The sequence below is a fragment of the Camelus bactrianus genome, chromosome 17, assembly GCF_048773025.1.
Source record: "Camelus bactrianus isolate YW-2024 breed Bactrian camel chromosome 17, ASM4877302v1, whole genome shotgun sequence".
NCBI classification, from domain to species: Eukaryota; Metazoa; Chordata; class Mammalia; order Artiodactyla; family Camelidae; genus Camelus; species Camelus bactrianus.
This window is the reverse complement of record NC_133555.1, coordinates 39,713,852-39,732,364: the sequence shown is the minus strand read 5'-3', so window position 1 is coordinate 39,732,364 and position 18,513 is coordinate 39,713,852. Positions and strand designations below refer to the sequence as shown.

The 18,513-nt window shown below is 39.4% G+C and overlaps 1 protein-coding gene across 3 annotated transcripts in view; it reads right to left on the bottom strand.

The window, feature by feature from the left end:
• Positions 1 to 18,513, bottom strand: part of ULK4 (unc-51 like kinase 4) — a 437,172-nt gene that overhangs the window by 95,479 nt on the left and 323,180 nt on the right. For all 3 annotated transcript variants that reach the window (XM_074345160.1, XM_074345161.1, XM_074345162.1), the window contains one exon: positions 14,724 to 14,909. In XM_074345160.1, coding sequence (XP_074201261.1) covers positions 14,724 to 14,909 — 186 coding nt within the window. The remainder of the gene's footprint in view (positions 1 to 14,723; positions 14,910 to 18,513) is intronic.

Here is an 18,513-nt window from a genome sequence, read left to right as displayed (position 1 = left end):
ATATCACATAGCAAGTATACTTCTATTTTTAAATAGTGCTTTCTGCTGAATAATCTCAGTATCTGGTCTGGAAAATCTGGTTGTCCTACTAGGATCTGTCATGGGTGAACAATTCTTCATATCACAGTGAACAGCAAATTTGCCCCATGTAATAGGAAAAAGAAAGGAGTGTATATACATGTCTGTGCATACCCTCTAAGCAAACTGCTGGCCTGCAGAGCCCGTGGGAGAAATGTCCACACCTCAGGTGAGAGTTCTAGGGCTTTTCTCTACACCAAGAGGGACTGAATTTGGGCAGATCACCAAACCTGCTGATACGCTATTCCTATAAAGAGGTGTGGGGTGTCCTGGACCTATCTGCCATGATTCTTAACATTTCTCTCACTCTGTGTTCAGGAAAAAAAAAAAAACTCTTCAAGTTGGTTTCATAAATAATTCGCTTGGCTTTATAGCATTTATTCTGTTATTCAATCCCTCTACTGGGTTTTAAAATTTGAAAGTCATGTTTTGTTTTATGGCTGCAATAATCTTTGAAGTCTTTGTGAGAATCCAAATTAGGATTTTGGGGATAAAATCTTGTTTCTTCTATCATTTTTTTCCTGTGGCCCTTGGGCTTTTCTGGTTCACCTGTGGCCACTCTTGGCTGCAGACCTTCTTCCTCAAGTGTCCAGTGAGTCTTCAGTGCATGTCCTTATTCATAACTGAACATCTAAATGAGCGAGGACTGGCACCTCAGGAATTTTCAAGATCTCACTTTGATTTCCTTGGGGGATCTGCTCCTGAAGGATCTGCTGAGAGCTGTGGGCAGCCTTGCCCTAGGGTGGGTCAGTGAGAAATGAGTAAAAAGTGAATGAAGACTTAAATTCAGAGGAGGAACAGGGATGGAAGGCTGAGCATCCCTTTGGTGGAGGGCAGTGGCTCTGGGCCACCAGTGCAGCCCAGCCCAGAATTCAGTTACTCCTGTGCCCTCACAGGGCACCCTGGGGGAGATCCTGTGATGAGCAGCAACTAGGTCTGTTAGTTGAATGGAATGGAAATCACATAGTATGAGCTGGGCCAGAGCTGGGCCTGGGCTCTATCCTTCCTCGGAGACCCCGCTATCCCTGAGCCTGGGATTCTCCCAAAGCTGCTCAGTATCTCTGCTTCTTCCCCTGCAGTAGTCTGTGGTCTCCTCAATTCTGAATGCTCTTTCTGTTAAACTAATTGTATCTTCTAGATTTTTCCCAAATTAGGCATCTATTACTTGTATCTTTCCCTGTTTTCCATGAGATTGTGCATTTTCACTTCTTTTCATACTTATTTTGATCATTTCAATGATCTGGGGAGGCAATCAAGGCCAACGAAGGAACTTTTCACTGCCATAATCTAAAAATCCCAACTTGTTTGGAAATGTCTGTCAGTATAGGTGCGTGTGTTCAAGTGCCTGTGTGTATGTCATATGTGTGTCTGGAAAGAAAGAAAACAAAACACTAACTATGGTAATGTATGGATCGTAAGTTTAAGGATGACATTATTTTCTTCTTTTTACTCTTATCTAACTCCCAAGTTGTCTACCATTACTGTATATTCCTTTTCTTGATACTATAACTTTTATAACAAATTCACATTCCATAAAATTCACCATTTTAAAGCGTAGGATTCAGCGGGTTTTTTTTTTTTTTAGTATATTCACAAAGATGTATAACCATCACAACTGATTTTAGAACACCTCTGACATCCCCCAGAAAACCCTGCATCTATTAGCAGTCACCCTCTAGTCCTCTTTCTCTCTAGCCCCGGCAACCACCAATCTTTCTGTCTCTATAGGTTTGTCGATTCTAGTATTTCATAAAAATGGAATCACATAGTATGTGGCATTTTGCGTATGACTTGTTTCATGATGCTCTCAAGGTTCAACCATGCAGTAGCATATATCAGTATTTCATTTCTTTTCATGGCTGAATAATATTTCATTGCACGGATAGACCACATTTTATTTATCCATTCATTGGCTGGATGGACATTTAGGTTATTTCCACTTTTTGGCTATTGTGAACAATGCTGCTAAGAACTTCAAGTGCACACTGTGTACTACTTTTATAATAAAAATACTGCTTTAGAAAACTTCCAAAAATATCTTTCAAATAGTCAGTAAGTCAAACTTTTCACTAATGCAGACTGGCTTTGCTCCTATTACTCTAAACTATATGGTTTTACTGTACTCTTAAAACCTGTCTAATACCTGCAAATACTTGGATAGAATAAATTAACTAAGAGTAAGCAGACATTCTTGCACTAACTGGTGGTCAACTAATAAATGTAACCTTCTTTTCAACATAGTGAAAATACAGTGATGTACATTAACAATTTCTATGGTATTTACCATCATTATTTCAAAACAGTAGGCCTTCCTTTTAAGAATATCATCTTAGAACATATTTCATTCTGTCACATGCAACATTCAGAAAACAATATCTATGAACTGAATCAAAACTCTGCCCAGACCATGAAAAAGAGAAAAAAAAAACTATTTTGTTGCCCACTCGTGGAGTGCAACCTCTAGAAAGGGATTATTTCCATTACATTTCCATCAGGGACTGGCGAAGAAAAGTATATCACGTTATTACAGAGCCTGGAAATGTAATGATTTCCAGGTTGCTAAGCAACGCTGCAATGTTAAAGGCCCCCCGTATCTGTGATCTCTAGAGACACTCTTAAATTTCATTAAAACCTTCTCATAACCATTACACAAAAGGTCCATGTGGAGTTTATAAACAAACTTTGTTTCTTGACATAATAATGAAGGAATTAAAAAAAAAAGCAAGTGGCATGAAAACTTTCGTGGTACTGAGAACCAAATATTTTGGAGACCCAGTGAATGAAATCCACAATGCTTGTTGGGGGTTCACAGAAAGAAAGCATGTATTACCAGTTTATAGTAAATAAAAGTATTTAATATCCTGAAAAAAGTATACTGTGTAGAACTTTGTGAATTTCTTTGAAGAAAGGATAAACATGTTCTTTGTATAAATTGGGAAGGGAGGACAGGATAACTGGAAATGAGAGTCCAACCCACTATTTGCTTCAAGGAGGGTCATGACAGCAGCATGTTTTCAACTGAAATCAAAAGCAAGATGCTACAGGAAATAATTCTCAGGAACACTTTCAATACGTTTCTTTTAGTAATGGTGTTGCAAAAAGCTAATCCCTGAAACAGACAGTTTTAATAGGTCTTAGTAACTATCTCAGGTCTATCACTGGGATGTTGGTCTAGGATTTTGGGCTCAACCTCCTAAGATACTAATGAGAGTTGCTCTCTCTGTAATGCACATGTGGGCCACCTAACCTCCTCCTCATCTCCTGATGTTCTAAGGGGGAACAGTGGAAACAGATCATGTGGCTTGCTCAGCCTTACTCATCCACCTCACAAATCAAAACATTAAAAGATCAAAGCCAATGTCTACTGACATAGATCAGTAGGGTCATTTATTGTGACAGTTAATTTTAAAGGCAAATTCTTAAGCAGAAACTATGCGTGCATGTGGGATCATCAGATGTGTTAAGCCAGAAGAGTGGTTACGTAGTGGTAGAGGGTTCTACTCACTAAAATTTTGTTTTCAATGCCCAAGCCCCCAGGAACTCTGACTTCGGAAGCACATGTCCTTGGGGCTTGGGGGAGTTTACTGATAAACTGATGGGTGGTTCTCTCTTGTACACACACGTGTGTGCGCACTCATCCAAGCCCAGGCACAATATTTTTCCTTAGTGAGCATATCTGTGATAAACAATTGCAAAGTGAAAACACAAATCTTGCAAAAGATATAGAATTTCATGAAATCACTGTCAGTGATGGTGGAAGAATTACACCCAAAGCCTCTGATGAGGGGAAGTCTGACAGACAAACAAGCCTGGATGGTCCAAAGAAGGAAAAATCTCTTCAAGTCTGAACATAGGCCAGGCACTTCACAGGGAGATATTAATTTGACTAGCAATGGAAAAATTAAGGCAGACCTTACACAGTTTTGCAAAAAAGACTGACCCTATTTTATAATGGTGCCGAGAAGGTTAAATATGAAGGCTGTTATAATGTGCCATCACGTAGCTTTGATCATGTGAAAGATAACACACACAAAAGTCTAGAATTGCTGGTGGAGCCCAATGTGATGGAGCAAAGGGGGCCCAGCTATAAGCCGCCCCGGCAGGGTTCAGGTGGCATCTGCACGCTCAGAGTAAGACCTCTGCTGACTCTCAGAGGGTCACCTCTGTCTTGGCTGGAGTCAGGAGAAGTCCCACAACTCTGCAGGTGCCAGCCGGCAAGGTCCCTGCCTCTTACTCACAGCCTCAGCCATCCTGTCTGCCTAGTCTCAGCTGGGACTGATCTCAATACCCACTTAAGCCTAGTTTACAGTGGTCACTATGCAGAGCCCAGGTCTCCCATGTCACACCTCGTCCCCTGGACTCTCACTCTTTACAGCCGTTTTCCGGTTCCTTGTTCACCCCTCCTCTTGAACTCTGTCCACTATGCCCTTTGGATGGTCACCAGAAAAATCTCTTAAGTCCTCAATCTCTTCTCAGGATGCTGCCTTCACTTTCCCACTCAAATGGAAACACTGTGCTTTTCCCTGATGACACCACATCCCTTGCAGGTGTCTCATACCCTTGAACCACTGGACCTGGAGGAGGCTCCGTGGTTCTCACTGCTGCTTCCTGAACATTCTCTATCCCTCTGCCATAGCCCCCAAGCTCTAAATCTAACGTCACCATAGAACACTGCCTGCTACTTTTCCTTGCTGCAGCTCTCTGTGGATCACTCGGTCTCCAGCTCACTGTCCTCACCCCCAACATCACTCTCGTCACAGTGCTGGTGATACTGATGTCCGTCGTGAGGATCCTTCTAGCACCACTCAGGTCTCCGGCTTTCCCTCCAATGACCTTGTCTTCCTCCACACCTCAATCACTCCTATGGTTTCACCCTAGACCTGGTCATTACCACTAACTGGTCGCCCTCCAGAATCCACATCCAAGCAGATTGTGTTTGACCACCAGCTCTCACCGTTCCTCTCTCTAGTACAGTCTTCTCTCACGTAGAATTCCAGATCTGGAGATCCAATAGCCAATTGGACACTCCTACTCGGATGTCTGACAGGCATCTCAACTATAGCATGTCCCAAGCTGTGCCCTTACTTCCCTCTCCCACCAGACCAGCTCCTCCTGAATTTTGGCCATCTAGGTTTTGGGTGAGGCCAAAATTGGATTCATCTTTGACTATTCTCTTGGCCTCACAGCCCATATCCAATCTGCTGGCAAATTCTATTGGTTCTGCTTTCAAGACTTATACAAAATATGATCGCACCAAGCCATGATCAGGAGTTCCCTGAACTGCAGTAACCCATTGACATCTCTTATCCCTCGCCCTCCTCAGTGACTACTCTCAAGGTGGCAACCAGATCATCTCACTCCTCTGCTCAAAACCCTCCAAAAGCTCCCATCTTGCTCAGGATAAAGGTTAATATTTATAAGGACTTTAAGCCTTAATGACTTCCTCCCTCCACCAGACCCCTCCCCACTATCTCCTTCACATCATATTTCTTGCTCATTTCACTTTGGACACACTGCTTTCTCTGCGCTTCTGAACACAAACGGGGCAGGCACCTGTCTTGCAGACTTAGCAATTGCTGTCTCCTGTCCAGTGTGCCCTGCTCCAAAGACCCCCATGGCTTCCTGGAGGTCTTTACTCAGATCATCTCCGTGAGACCTTCCCTGGCCACATTAACTACAGTTGCAGATGTCCCGCTGGACTTCCTAGCTTTCTTTCCTTCTACATTTTTCTTCTTAGTGCTTTTACTATCTAAAATATAAATTTAAATGCAGTCATCTCACTCTCTGCTAAGCTCCAGCAGAGCAGGGATTTTAGTCTGTGTTGTTCACAGTGAATCCCCAGGACGAAGAACACTGCCTAACCCAGAGTGGGCACTTCATGACTACCTGTTGGGTGAGTGGTCACTCTGTCTGAGTGAAGACTTTTTCTGCATACTGTTGCAAAATGCTAAGTAATTCATTATAAGAATGCCTCCACAAGGTTGTTAAAACACAAAATCGATTCATTTTTAATAAATTTCAATTTCATTTCCTGAAATCAAGTCCCAACCAAACATTCTGTCATTATTTACCACAACTATTATGTGGCCAGTTTAAGTGAATTTACATTCAGTGGTTAGTTTGCCAGTTATTACTTATTCCAGAACAAAAAGGAACTCCTGTGTTGCAAAATCATATACTTAAACTCAGTCAAGTATTTCTATTGGTCAATTTCAAAACACTAGCTTATACACAACAACAAAAGGCCACAATATACTTTTAAATTCAACTTTTCTAACAGCAGAATTTAAAATACTCTCTCAGATAAAAAAGATTTCAGTTGATATTTTAAATATTTATCTTCAGATTTTTCTATGATTATTTAAAAACTAAAAACCCCAAAACCCAACTCTGGTTCTTTGTTGTATACAGCATAACGACTTGAAAACAATCCTTTTTGAAGAAAGATATTCCTATGAATATAATGTAGACATTTAACTGTTACCTTTTTCAGTAGACAGAATAGACTTATTAAAATTGTTATAGATTATACAAAGGAAAATTGTACTTAAAACAGTACTTGAAAAACAAAAATTAGAAACATTTAATGCAGGTCTTCATAAGGAAGGGGACTTTAGAACAATTTTCATTGCTGTCCATATCTACAAGGATGTAGTTGTGAAACATGTTCATCCTAATTCTTAACATGCTTTGAATGCTCATTAAGAATGATCTTGTTAAAAGCACATCATTAAAGAAATCCCACTTTACTGAGAGAATCTAGAGCATTCTGCACAGCAACAGGCGCACAGTGGGGTCGATGACCGTCAGAAGGATCACTAAGAGTCACGAAAACACCACAGTGACTCACAATCACTACCATCTGAACCAGGTAACAAGTCCCTATAAATGGGAAAACTCAAGGTTTGAATAAATAAATGATCCTTCACAGCCTCTTCCCCTCCTTGGTTGTGAGGGGGATTTAGAACACAAAACAAGATTCCAGGGACTCTCAGCTTTTTATTTATAATTTACAGTCGGGAAGATTCTCAACAAATTAATACCCTGCAAGAAAGCAGTAGGTCTTCTCTCTTTTGGAAGAAGGTATCTATTACCAAGGGTAGCAGATTAGTCCTTTCCATACTTTAAAGGTTAATGCTTAAAAATTAACTACTTGTTTTGTTCCATGAATAGTATCCCATTTTTATAGTTTTTACCCTTTGCTTTAAAACGTTTGGAGAATACAGATATTTACACAGTGCCAGTGCATCTCTGTAAGGATTACTTCATAATTGCAAAGGGAAACATGTATCCACAGGATGGAGAGATGCAGCAGATACCCCCTTCACCAAACAATCAAACGTAACTCAAAGTGGGGCAGCCTGGCATCACATGCCTCCTAATGGGACACAATGTGAGGGGTCATTACTCATGAGATACTGTGACCAAAAATGTCATGAGGAAACACTCATAATATTTCAGAATGTTGTACATTCTAGCAGACAACTGACTCAGGCTCTTCACAAAGTCAATTTCAGAGGGGAAAATAAAGCATGAAGACTCTTCTAGACGAAAGGAGACCAAGAAAACAACAATTAAATTCAGTATGTGAGCCTTGACTGGAATATGGTTTTTTTTTAAGCTATGAAGTCATTTTCTGACAACTAGGAAAATTAAACATGTGTTGGTTATTAATAATATTATGAAACTGTTCTCAATTTTCTTAGGTGTATACTGTCACTGTAGTATTTTTTAAAGACTAAACTCTTGCACACTCAAATTTAATAAGGGCCAAGTGTCATGATGCCTTTGCCTTCATGTGTTTAAAAGACACACTCATATAGAAATAAAAAATATTGAGGTGACAACTCTGTGTGAATAAAGACATATGGAGACATGAAAAAATACAGTAAAATAACACTTTTGATAATAATTCTTGACTACACAGGTGTTCATCATACTACTCTTTCAACTTTTCTGTGGTTTAGGACCTTGTCATAATAAAAAGGTGGGTAAAAATATCATCCATGCCAACGTGAACTTGAAAGAGGAGAGGGCTTGATAGAGAACGAATTTTATTTGACAGAAGAATTTCAGGGGGCGGGTAGGGAGCTGAATCTCTTCAGATAAGAAATCAAAATAGAAGGGAAATTACACGTCACATTAAAGGGCCACAGACATCAGACTGAGAAAGAGGACAGAAGGTGCCCAGCCTGGTCGTGAGGAGCCTCTGTGTAGGAAGGGGCAGGGGGTGGGAGGAGCATATTTACACAGGAAATGCGAGGGAGCGTGAGAGAAGTTCAAGGTGGATTTTAAAGACGCTTTCTGTTACTTTCAGATCCTCAGGAAACCTATGGAGAAGATCCACATACTTCCTCAGGCTCTTGGAGGCGGGTGCTATTTCACTGAGAAACACAGAAGTTTCTGTCTTGAGACTAGCTGTAACTAGTCTTTTACAGCCAGTCTAGCTGTAACTGTTTTACCTGTAAATGACTCTTCCACTGGCCACAAGCCTCCTGATTTTGTCTTCCTCAAAATCTCAGGAATGTTTCATCAGGGAACTAAGTAAAAAAATTTTTAGGTAAGGTATTTCTTTTCTTTGTTGGAAAGAGACAACTAAATCATTCAGAGTTCTCAATTAACTGGGGAATCCTACAGCCATCAGTGGCAGAGGTGTTTACCCTGTTTAACAACAAGTGGTGCGGTGTGCGTGGATTCAGAGAGATTCTTCCTGGAAGTTCCTAAGAGAATCCTCTCAGAGTCCCAGGAAAACATTCTAAGGGACGAGACTTCACAAAAATTGATTACACTTACTTTTTATTCCTTTGGGTACACAATGTTTCTCTAAAAATTTTCACTGGTTTCATAACAATCCCCCCGCTTTTTTTCCTTTCAGAAAATGTCAAGAAAAGAAGGTCTTACCGTGAGGAATATAAGCTCAGAGGGAGAGAGGTTATCATTTTGTCTTTTTATTATACCTCAAGAAATAGATCTTTACTTTTCTAATAGAAATTAGGTCGCTTCTGGGTTCTAAATATACAACTCACCCTGCTCCTAAAATAGAAGAATGGCTGGAGAATTCCTAGTTTTCTCATCTAGTCTCTTCAGAGTTTTGACAACTCTATGTGATGAAATGCTGTGACACTGATTTTCAGCAACAGAACATCTCTGTTCTCACGGTGAGATGGAAAGGTGCAGGGGAGAATTTGGAAGGAAAATGATGGTGAGCATGGCAAGATTTTCTAAAAGCCATGGGTGAAGTACCCCCAAGGGATGTATATGTGCAATATCTTTAATACTAATCATCTTCCGAGAACATCCGAAGTCCCACTCCAGCCACCGCTGCTGCAGCAGGTGGATGGGTGGGCGGGCAGGTGAAAAGATGTTTTCATCTCCCTCCCAAGGACCATCCTCTGCTTTCACAGAGTCGTCAGTAGTATATGTTTAAGCCAGTTTTACAGAACAAGTTTATGGTGGTTGGTGTGTAGTCAGTATTTTGAGTACTGGAGTAAGCAAGCTTTAATTAAGAGACAACTAGCTCATCTCCAATCATTACAGGTAAACTTGGAAGCGATTTGAAGGCTTTCTATCACATTTTTAAAGCTAGAGTACAAAGTATTACCATAAAACCACCAAACTTTCTGGTAAATTACAGTAGATAATTAAGTTCTTAGGTTTCTCCAACATTGTCTCAATGTTCTAAATACAGGCTAAATAAGGAAGAACACTCAAGAGGGAGAACATAGCCCACCTCCATTATCACAAATTAAACATCTTATTTCTTTCATCTATTAGTTGAAAATTGTGCTCTTAGAAAGTTACCGTCACAAGATTGGGAATTTAAACAGGTATTTCAAGAAACGGCATTTTGGGTAACTCAGAGGGACGGCGCTGCCACAGTATTCCCAAGTTGGCTCTCTAATAACCATGATTAACCCATCACTGACATGCTCACTATCTGGCCTGATAAACTGTAGGGCCAAGTGTATTTTAGGGTCGCCCTTGCTGAAATCATCCAGGCTTGCTGAGCTTTGGGGAAAGAGGGCAGGCACTCCTCAATCAGGGCTTAAAAAGAGATGGTCTCACAGAGTAGAATCCTCTTCTTTTGCGAAGTGATCCAAAAGCATCTACAGATTCTAATACTACTACCATACTGCCTACTTGAAAGTTGCTAAGAAAGTAAATCTTAAACACTCTTCATCATAAAAAAAGGTCTAACTACATATGGTGATAAATGTTAACTAGACTTCTCATGGTGATCATTTTGCAATATATACAAACATCAAATCATCATCTTGTACATCTAAAGCTAGTGTAATGTTATATGTCAGTTTTACTTCAATTAAGAAAAAAAGGGGGAAGGTATAGCTCGGTGGCAGAGTGCATGCCTAGCATGCAAGAGGTTCTGGGTTCAATCCCCAGTACCTCCACTAAACAAACAAATAAACAAACCTAACTACCTTCCCCCTCAATAAAAAACAAAATAAAGAATCCTTAAAAAAAAAGTGCTCCTGGAGAGAGTGTGCACTTAATAAATATCCTTTGAGGTAGGCCCTTAAGGAGCTTGTCTTCCCTCCTTCTTACAGTCAAACTGAGTCTCAAACTAAATTTTCTGTGCCACCCCCGCCCCCCCAAAAAACTTCTTACAATCAGAAGGCTGCTTAGTAGAACTCCTTAATCCAATTACTTGATGTCAAGTAATAAATCTAGACTGTTCCCTCCCTCTCCATTAAATCTGGTTTCTCCAGCCACAGAGAACCTGAGAAGCCAGCCCCCTTCCAATTGCTGGAAATCTTTGCCCACTTTCTATCCATCCCTCTGGTTCCTACCCTCCTGCACCTGCCTGTCCCATCTCATCCACCCTCAGAAACCTGGCAGGGACAGCATGGAGGAGACTGAGGCATCAGACTGTGCACTAACTAAATGCCTTTTAAGGTCCCTCTCATTCTGACCTGTGCATCCACAAAGCACTAAAGTGAGCTCACAAGAGACACTGAAGAGCCAAAATGAACAACTGCCAACAACAAATGTAGAGATCTTATAGACATTTCTCACTCAGCTCAGAGGATACTTATTAGAAACCAGTTACACGTTGGGTACTATGATAAAGCTTTATTTCACAGGAAACATAATTTCAATTCAACTGAGATGCTGCTACTGTCCTTTGATTTCAGAGATCAGAACTTCCTGATTCTAACCAGTGTCCAAACTTCAAATACTATTAAGACCCATGTTTAGTCCCTCTGGGCTTTCCTGGTCCATTTCTTAGGTCTCTCAGTCCAGCCCTGTGGGTTTTGGTGCCTTTTCTCACAACGTGCTTCTTCCTGTTGCACAGGTGGACAACCAACCCATCCTCCTACCCTCAGCTCAAACATCACGTCCTGCTCAACTTCCTCCCCAAAGGGAATGTTTCTTTGTAATTTTGCTGGCTCCTTTACTGTAGCACTAATTGCATTCTGCTTTGTAATGAAGCTTGTGTTTGTTTCTTGCTCTGCTTACTTGAAAGCAGGGAGCAGAGAGATCACATTTTGTTGTCTGAGCATCCCCAACGCAGTGCATGCACACAGTAGTAACCCTTATTTTTCCATGAATGAAAGAATTAATCTCTCTGGTGCCTTCTAGACTGAAATTTGGTCAAATTCAGCTCCGTGAATGCCTTCAGATTCAAGATCAGTGCTGGGCAGAGCAGCAGCAAGGCGGCCAGCTACTTGGAAAGGGCATGAGCGAGGGTCAGTTCAACTCAGCTGATTCCAGCTCTGCCGTTTCCTAGTTGGTGGCCTTGAGAATGTTACAGAAGCTCTCTGAGCCTTTGTTTTTAACCTGTAAAATGGGAATAATCACTGGAGCTGACCTCTAAGGCTGCTATGAAGATTACATGAGATAACGTACTACAAGTGCTTAACACAGTTAGAAACATCATCTGCTGACTACCTTTTATGGGCCAGACACTGTAACACCCTGAAGACAAAACAATGAGCAAGATCACATCACTATGTTGAAAAAGGTGATGTGAAGATTGAGAACAGACAGTAAGCTGATAGTTACAAAACAATGGCTGCCACGGAGGTAAGGACCCGAAGCAGTGAGACAGGGAAGAGGAAAGCCTATATCAGTCTGGGAGTGGGTGCCGGTGTCATACAACTCTTCGGGTCATCTGCTGCTATTTCTCTGCAAACATATTGGATTCAGTACTAAGTTTAAGCAGAACTGAACTTCAGGACAGGCAAGTTCAAGGCTCAGCTGAGCTGATTGGGCCCCAAAATCCCTGCTTGTGTGTTGTGTATAACTTGAACACAACAGTGACTGATCCATGGGTAATTTAGGAAGTTTTCAGAAGATATAAAGCACTTATCACAGACGGATGGTAAATTTTATGTTACACTTATTTTGTTGCAATTAAAAAAAAAAGATAAACGCCACCAGAAGCTACCTCTGTTTTCACACACAGAGACAGAAGTCACTTGGATTGAACTTTTCTTCCACAAACAAAACCTACCTGACCCTATACATGGCAGATCAGAAACTATAAGGAAATCATGTCAGACAGTAAAATTAATGAAAAGATGATGTAGTCTGCTTACTTTGACCAAGCTGGGGTCTGTTTTCTACATAGTTAAATTAACCTGGTTTTATAAAATGACGTGACTTATTTCAAAGACAGGTCCATAATCTCTCATCTGCAATTCTGAAATCACAAAGCTCTGAAAAATTCAAACTTTTTTCATAAGTTTCATTTAAAAATCTATTTGGTGGCAAAATCTGACCTAGCCCACGTGGGGTCACGTATAGTTTTTATTTACCCACTTGGTGTGAATGTTCATGTATTTTGTGGCAGAAATATTACCACACTTGATGACGGTATCGCTCCAGTAACTTCGATATAGGTCATATCAAACATAGTAAAAGCATCACACCAAAAAGATCTGAAACTTACAAATTCCAAAACAAATCTGGTCCTAAGATGTTCAAATAAGAGATGGTGGCTATCTATAAAATTAATCATATCAGGTATTAGGCCAATACTCCCCAAGCCTTTGTCATTCTGTACCAGATACACAATTTTTCCACGTCTACATATCACTCATGTTACTATATTTCATAGTACTTCTCTTCACACTAACTCATCTTTTTAAATTGAATAAAATTATTTTTTTACAAGAAATAACTTGTTTCTACTGAAAAAGCTGGTCATCTGAGAGGCTTACTCTCCATTACAAAGGGAGATTGTGAAGGATTCAAGAGGAATTAAAGCTGCAGCAGTTCAAACAGAGACTTTCAACCTTAAATCATCAGAAAGATTAACAAAAATTAAAAGGGAAATACTTACCTTACTATGTCCTATGGTGCTGGGCTGAAGTACCATCTCCAAGATCTTCTGTCCCCAGGAGTACTTATCCTACATTTCAGGAGACGCGCCAAGCCTGTGTCATCATCCTGTTACTCAGGTAATGACTCCACTGGGACAGTAAGCATTGTTGGGGTGGGGAGACCAGGTTGTACTGAAGTGTAATGTAGCAGCAAGGAAGGTAACCCCCATCTCTCTTCTAGTTCCATCACCCATAACCTGCCTGGGTCACATGCTGCCACTGTCTACTTATCAAATTAGCCCCCAAATTGTCTTGAATATGACTCTCCAGAGCACCCACAGTGTCCGCTGCCAAAGGACCCCTGAAGATAATTGGATCTAGAACTGAACGTAGACTGACTAGCCCAAACACGACACAGACTAACGGGACCCCTACTCCTTGTATCAACTTCAACAACAGCTACTGTCAAGAACGGCCTTCCAAACCAGCAGAACAAGGTCTATTGTAACAAGAAAACAAGTCAGTTTTCGAAAGTACTTTCAAATAAACATCAGCTATACATATTTTCAAAAATAAAATAAATGGGGCAAAAGGGAAAATTTCCCCTACAGCACAATACTGGGAGTTAAAAATGTTGGGGGTTAGAAAATCTCCATTTTGCAACTATCACAAAATAAAAAAATTAATAACCACACATTGATTTAACGAAGCGATCAAAATTAACATCACCAGTAAGGGGCACACACATCTTGAGCCTCTGGATATGATGAATTGAAAATGACACTATATTTCTTCTGGGGTTTATGTGACTCTAATCATCAGAAAACATCAGACAGACCTAAATTGAAGGAGAGTCTCCAAAACATCTGGTCCATGCTTCAGAAATGTCATGAAAGACAAAGAAAGGCTGAGAACTATTCCAGATTGAAGACACAAGTCTACTAAAATACACAATCCTAGACTGGATTCTACACCGGAAAACAAGCTAGGACATGACTGGGACAGTTGACAGAATTGGAGTACAGATGGCAGATCAGTAAAAGATCTGTATCAATGTTAAATTTCCTGATTTTGGTAACTGTAGTTAAGTAAGAAAACATCCGTTTCGTTAGGAAATACTCACACATTAAAGGGTAAAGAAAAACATGTTTATCCTACTCTCTTACAGTTCAAAGAAAATACATGTATATATGCATACAGATGCACAGGCAGAATGTGATAAACGGTAACAACAGATGGCTGTTGGGGAAGGTAAGTGGGAGCTCTTCTACTGAAACTAGGCTGAAGAAACGACTGCTCCCTGTCTACTGGTTGCCACTGAAGCTGCCCGCCCAAGCCCCAGCTTCTGCATGGACTCACCACTCTTCTGAGAATCCTCAACAGAAGTTTCTGCTCCTTCGGGTCCTCTTTGGATGTCAGTAAATCAGCAAAGTTCTCTGCATTTTCAGGAGACAGGGTGTCTGGGTTTTCCCCTCCATACAGTTGAACCAGTATTGACAGACACTTAGATGAAACTTCAAAAACTTCAGGATCCTCATTAGGAAGCTGGAAATTAACAAACAGGACTCCTTAACGGAAGACGATGCTGTTATTCCTCAAGAACTACAGTAAAACCCGGCTTAATGGGGAGCATGTCAGTTTGAGTACAAAGTTTAATTAGCTGAATATTTTTTGGAATGGATCTTTTTCAAAATAAATATAGTTAACTCACACAAGGCTAATAGTACAAAGTCGAAATTAAGTCCCACAGGCTTTTTTTTTTTAACCCAGTGATGAATGACTATGCCAAGCAAAGGATCAATGTATATTTTATACGTAAATTTAATATACACATATATTCATACAGAGGTGTGTGTGTCTCTGGGTACAGAAACGGTTTGATTTCTCCGAGGCACAACTCTTACATTCTTGTTTACTACTGGCTTGTTTAGGAAAATCCACTTCCCAGGAGATATTAAGGAGCAATTTGAACTGGTCTGTATCCAGTTATCAATGACTAAACAGGTGGGAGAGAAAGCACTGTTTCTATATGGATGAAAAGGTCTATTATGAAATAACAATTGTACCATAAGCATTTTAACCTTTTAATTTTTTTAAGTTTTATTTTATTTCTAACAGTTTTATCGAGATATAATTCCCATGCCATACAATTCAGTCATTTAACATGTACCTGTCATTCAATGGATTTTAGTATATTCAGGTTTGTGCAACCACCACCACAATCAGTTTTAGAATTTTTTCATTACCGGAAAAAAACCTAGTATCCTTTAACAGTGACCTTGACATCATCTCCTCCTCCCCACCCCCAGCCCTGCCCAGTGCTAACCTGCTTTCTGTCTCTCTGGATTTGCCTACTGTGCACATACAAAATACAATCCTTTGTCACTAGCTCTTTTCATATAGCATGTTTTCAAGATTCATTCATGCTCTAGCATGGGTCAGTATTTCATTTCTTTTATTACCTATAACATTCCATTGTATAGATATGCCATATTATGTTTATCTGTTTATCACTCAGTGAACATCTGAGTTGCTTTCACTTTTTGGCTAGTGTGAACGACACTGCTATGAACATTTGTGTGTAAGTTTTCGTGCAGACATGTTTTTGCTTCTCTTGGGTATATACTCAGAAGTGGAGTTGCTCAGTCATATGATAACTTCATGTTTAACTTTTTGAGGAAGTGCCAGACTGCTTTCCAAAGCTGCCATTAGCATCAGCAATGTATGAGGGTTCTAGCTTCTGACACCCTCACCAATACTTCTTATTATCTCTTTTCAATTACAGCCATCCTAGTGGGTGTGGTTTTTCATCTGTATTTCCCTGATGGCTAATGTTGAAAATCTTCTCATATGCTTATTTTGATCACTTGTATATGTTCTTTGGAGAAATGTTTGTTCTAATCCTTTGCCCATTTTTAAAATGGGTCACCTTTTTATAATTGAGTCTAAGTGTTCATTATATATTTTAAATACAATTCCTTTAGCAGACATATGATTTTCAAAAATGTTTTCCTGTTCTGCAAGTAGTGTTTTCAATTTCTTGATACTGTCTTTTGAAGCACAAAATATTTTGTATTTTCATGAAGTCCATTGATCTGTTTACCTTATTGCTTGTGATTTCGGTGTCATACCTAAGAAACAAATGTCCCTTTCAAGGTCCTGAGATCATGCTTCTTCTAAGAATTATTATAGTTTTAGCTCTTACATCTACTTTTTCTTTTAAGAACATTATAGTTGTAACTTTTACATTTAGGTCTTGATCCATTTTGCATTAATTTTTGTATATCATGTGAGTAGCTGTCCAACTTCATTCTTTTGCATGTGAATACATCTTATTTTGATACATTTACAGGTTCTTATGTAGTTGTAGGAAACAATACATAGAGATCCCATGCAAACTTCACCCAACCTCCCCAATGGAAACATCCTGCATGACTACAGTACAATATCACAACCAGGAAATTAACATTGATATAATCCACTGATCTTACTCAGATTTTATTGCTTTTACATGTATTTATGTGTGTGTGAATGTACATACATGTGTATTTAGTTCTATGCAATTCTATCACATGAGTAGATTTAGTGACACCCACCACTTCAAGATACAGAACAGTCCATCATAAAGATTCCTTTGATAGCAAAAGCCAACCCTCTCCTTCCTCCATTCATTATCCCTGGCAGCCTCTAACCTGTTCACCATTATCTCATTTCAAGTAAGTTACATAAAAAGAAGTACACAGTATGTATGGGTTTCTTCACTCGACATAATTTATTTGAGACCCACCTAAGTTTTTGTCATTACCAATGGTTCACTTTTTATTACTGAGTGGTATCCTATGATATAGATGTGACAAAGTTTAGTCGTTTGTTAAAGAAAATTCGAGTTGTTTCCAATTTGAAGCTATTGCAAGTAAACCTACTAGAACACTTACATAAGTTTTTGTGCAAACACAAGCTTTCATTTCCCTGAGATAAATGTCCAAGAGTGCATTACTGGTTTGTATGGGAAGCTCATGTTCAGTTTTTTAAGAAACCAGCAAGCTGTTTTTCAGAATGGCTCTGCCACTTTACTATTTTACATTTCTAGCAGTTATGAATGAGAGATTCACTTTGCCTGCATCTTCACCAGCATATGGTGTTATTACTATTTTCCATTTTAGCCACTCTGATAGGCAGGTGGTGACAGCTCACTGTGGTTTTCATTTGCATTTCCATAATGGCAACTGACAGTGAATATCTTTTCATCTGTTCATGTCTTTTGCCCTTTGGTACTTGGATTGTTTCTTTATTGTTGGTATTTAAAAGTTCTTTATACATTCTGGCTATAACTTCTTTCTCAGATACGTGGTTTGCAAATGTTTTCTCCCATTCTGTGGCTTGTCTTTTCATCCCCTTCCCTGAGTCTTTTGTAGAGAGAAGAATTTAATTTTGATTAAGTCCCACTTACTTAATTTTTATTTCTTAGGGATTATGCTTTTGGTGTCAAGTCTAAAAACTCCGCCTCACCCTTAATCCTGAAGATTTTCTCCTATCTTTTTCCTAAAAGTTTTAAGCTTTATAGTTAAATAATTTAAATTAGGTGGTTAATTTTTATATAAGGTATGAGGTTTAGGTAGTGGTTCCTTTATTTATTTATTTATTTAGCCACTAAATGTATAATTGTTCCAGCATCATTCTTAAAAATTTGTTCCTCAATTGAACTGCTTTTCCACTTTTTCAAAAACATCAGCTGGGCATGTTTGTGTAGTCCTATTTCTGAGTTCTCTATTCTGTTCCATTGATCTAGGTGTCTATCCCTCCATCAATAACACACTGCTTTGTTACTGTAGCTATATAATAAGCCTTACACCAGGTAGAGTGTTTCCTCCCACTTTATTTTTCTTTTTCAAATTATTTTAGCCATTCCAAGATCTATTCCTCTATAAAAATTCTAAAATAAGCCTGCCTGTTTACAAAAAAAAAAAACCAAAAAACAAAACCTTATTGGAATTTTAACAGGAATTGCCTTAAAATTGTCTATCAAATTGGGAAGAATTGACATTTTTACTCTATGGAGTCTTCTAAATCCATGAATGCCATGTCTCTCCACTTACGTACCTCTTCTTTGACGTCTTTCATCAGCATTTTATAACATTTAGAATACAGA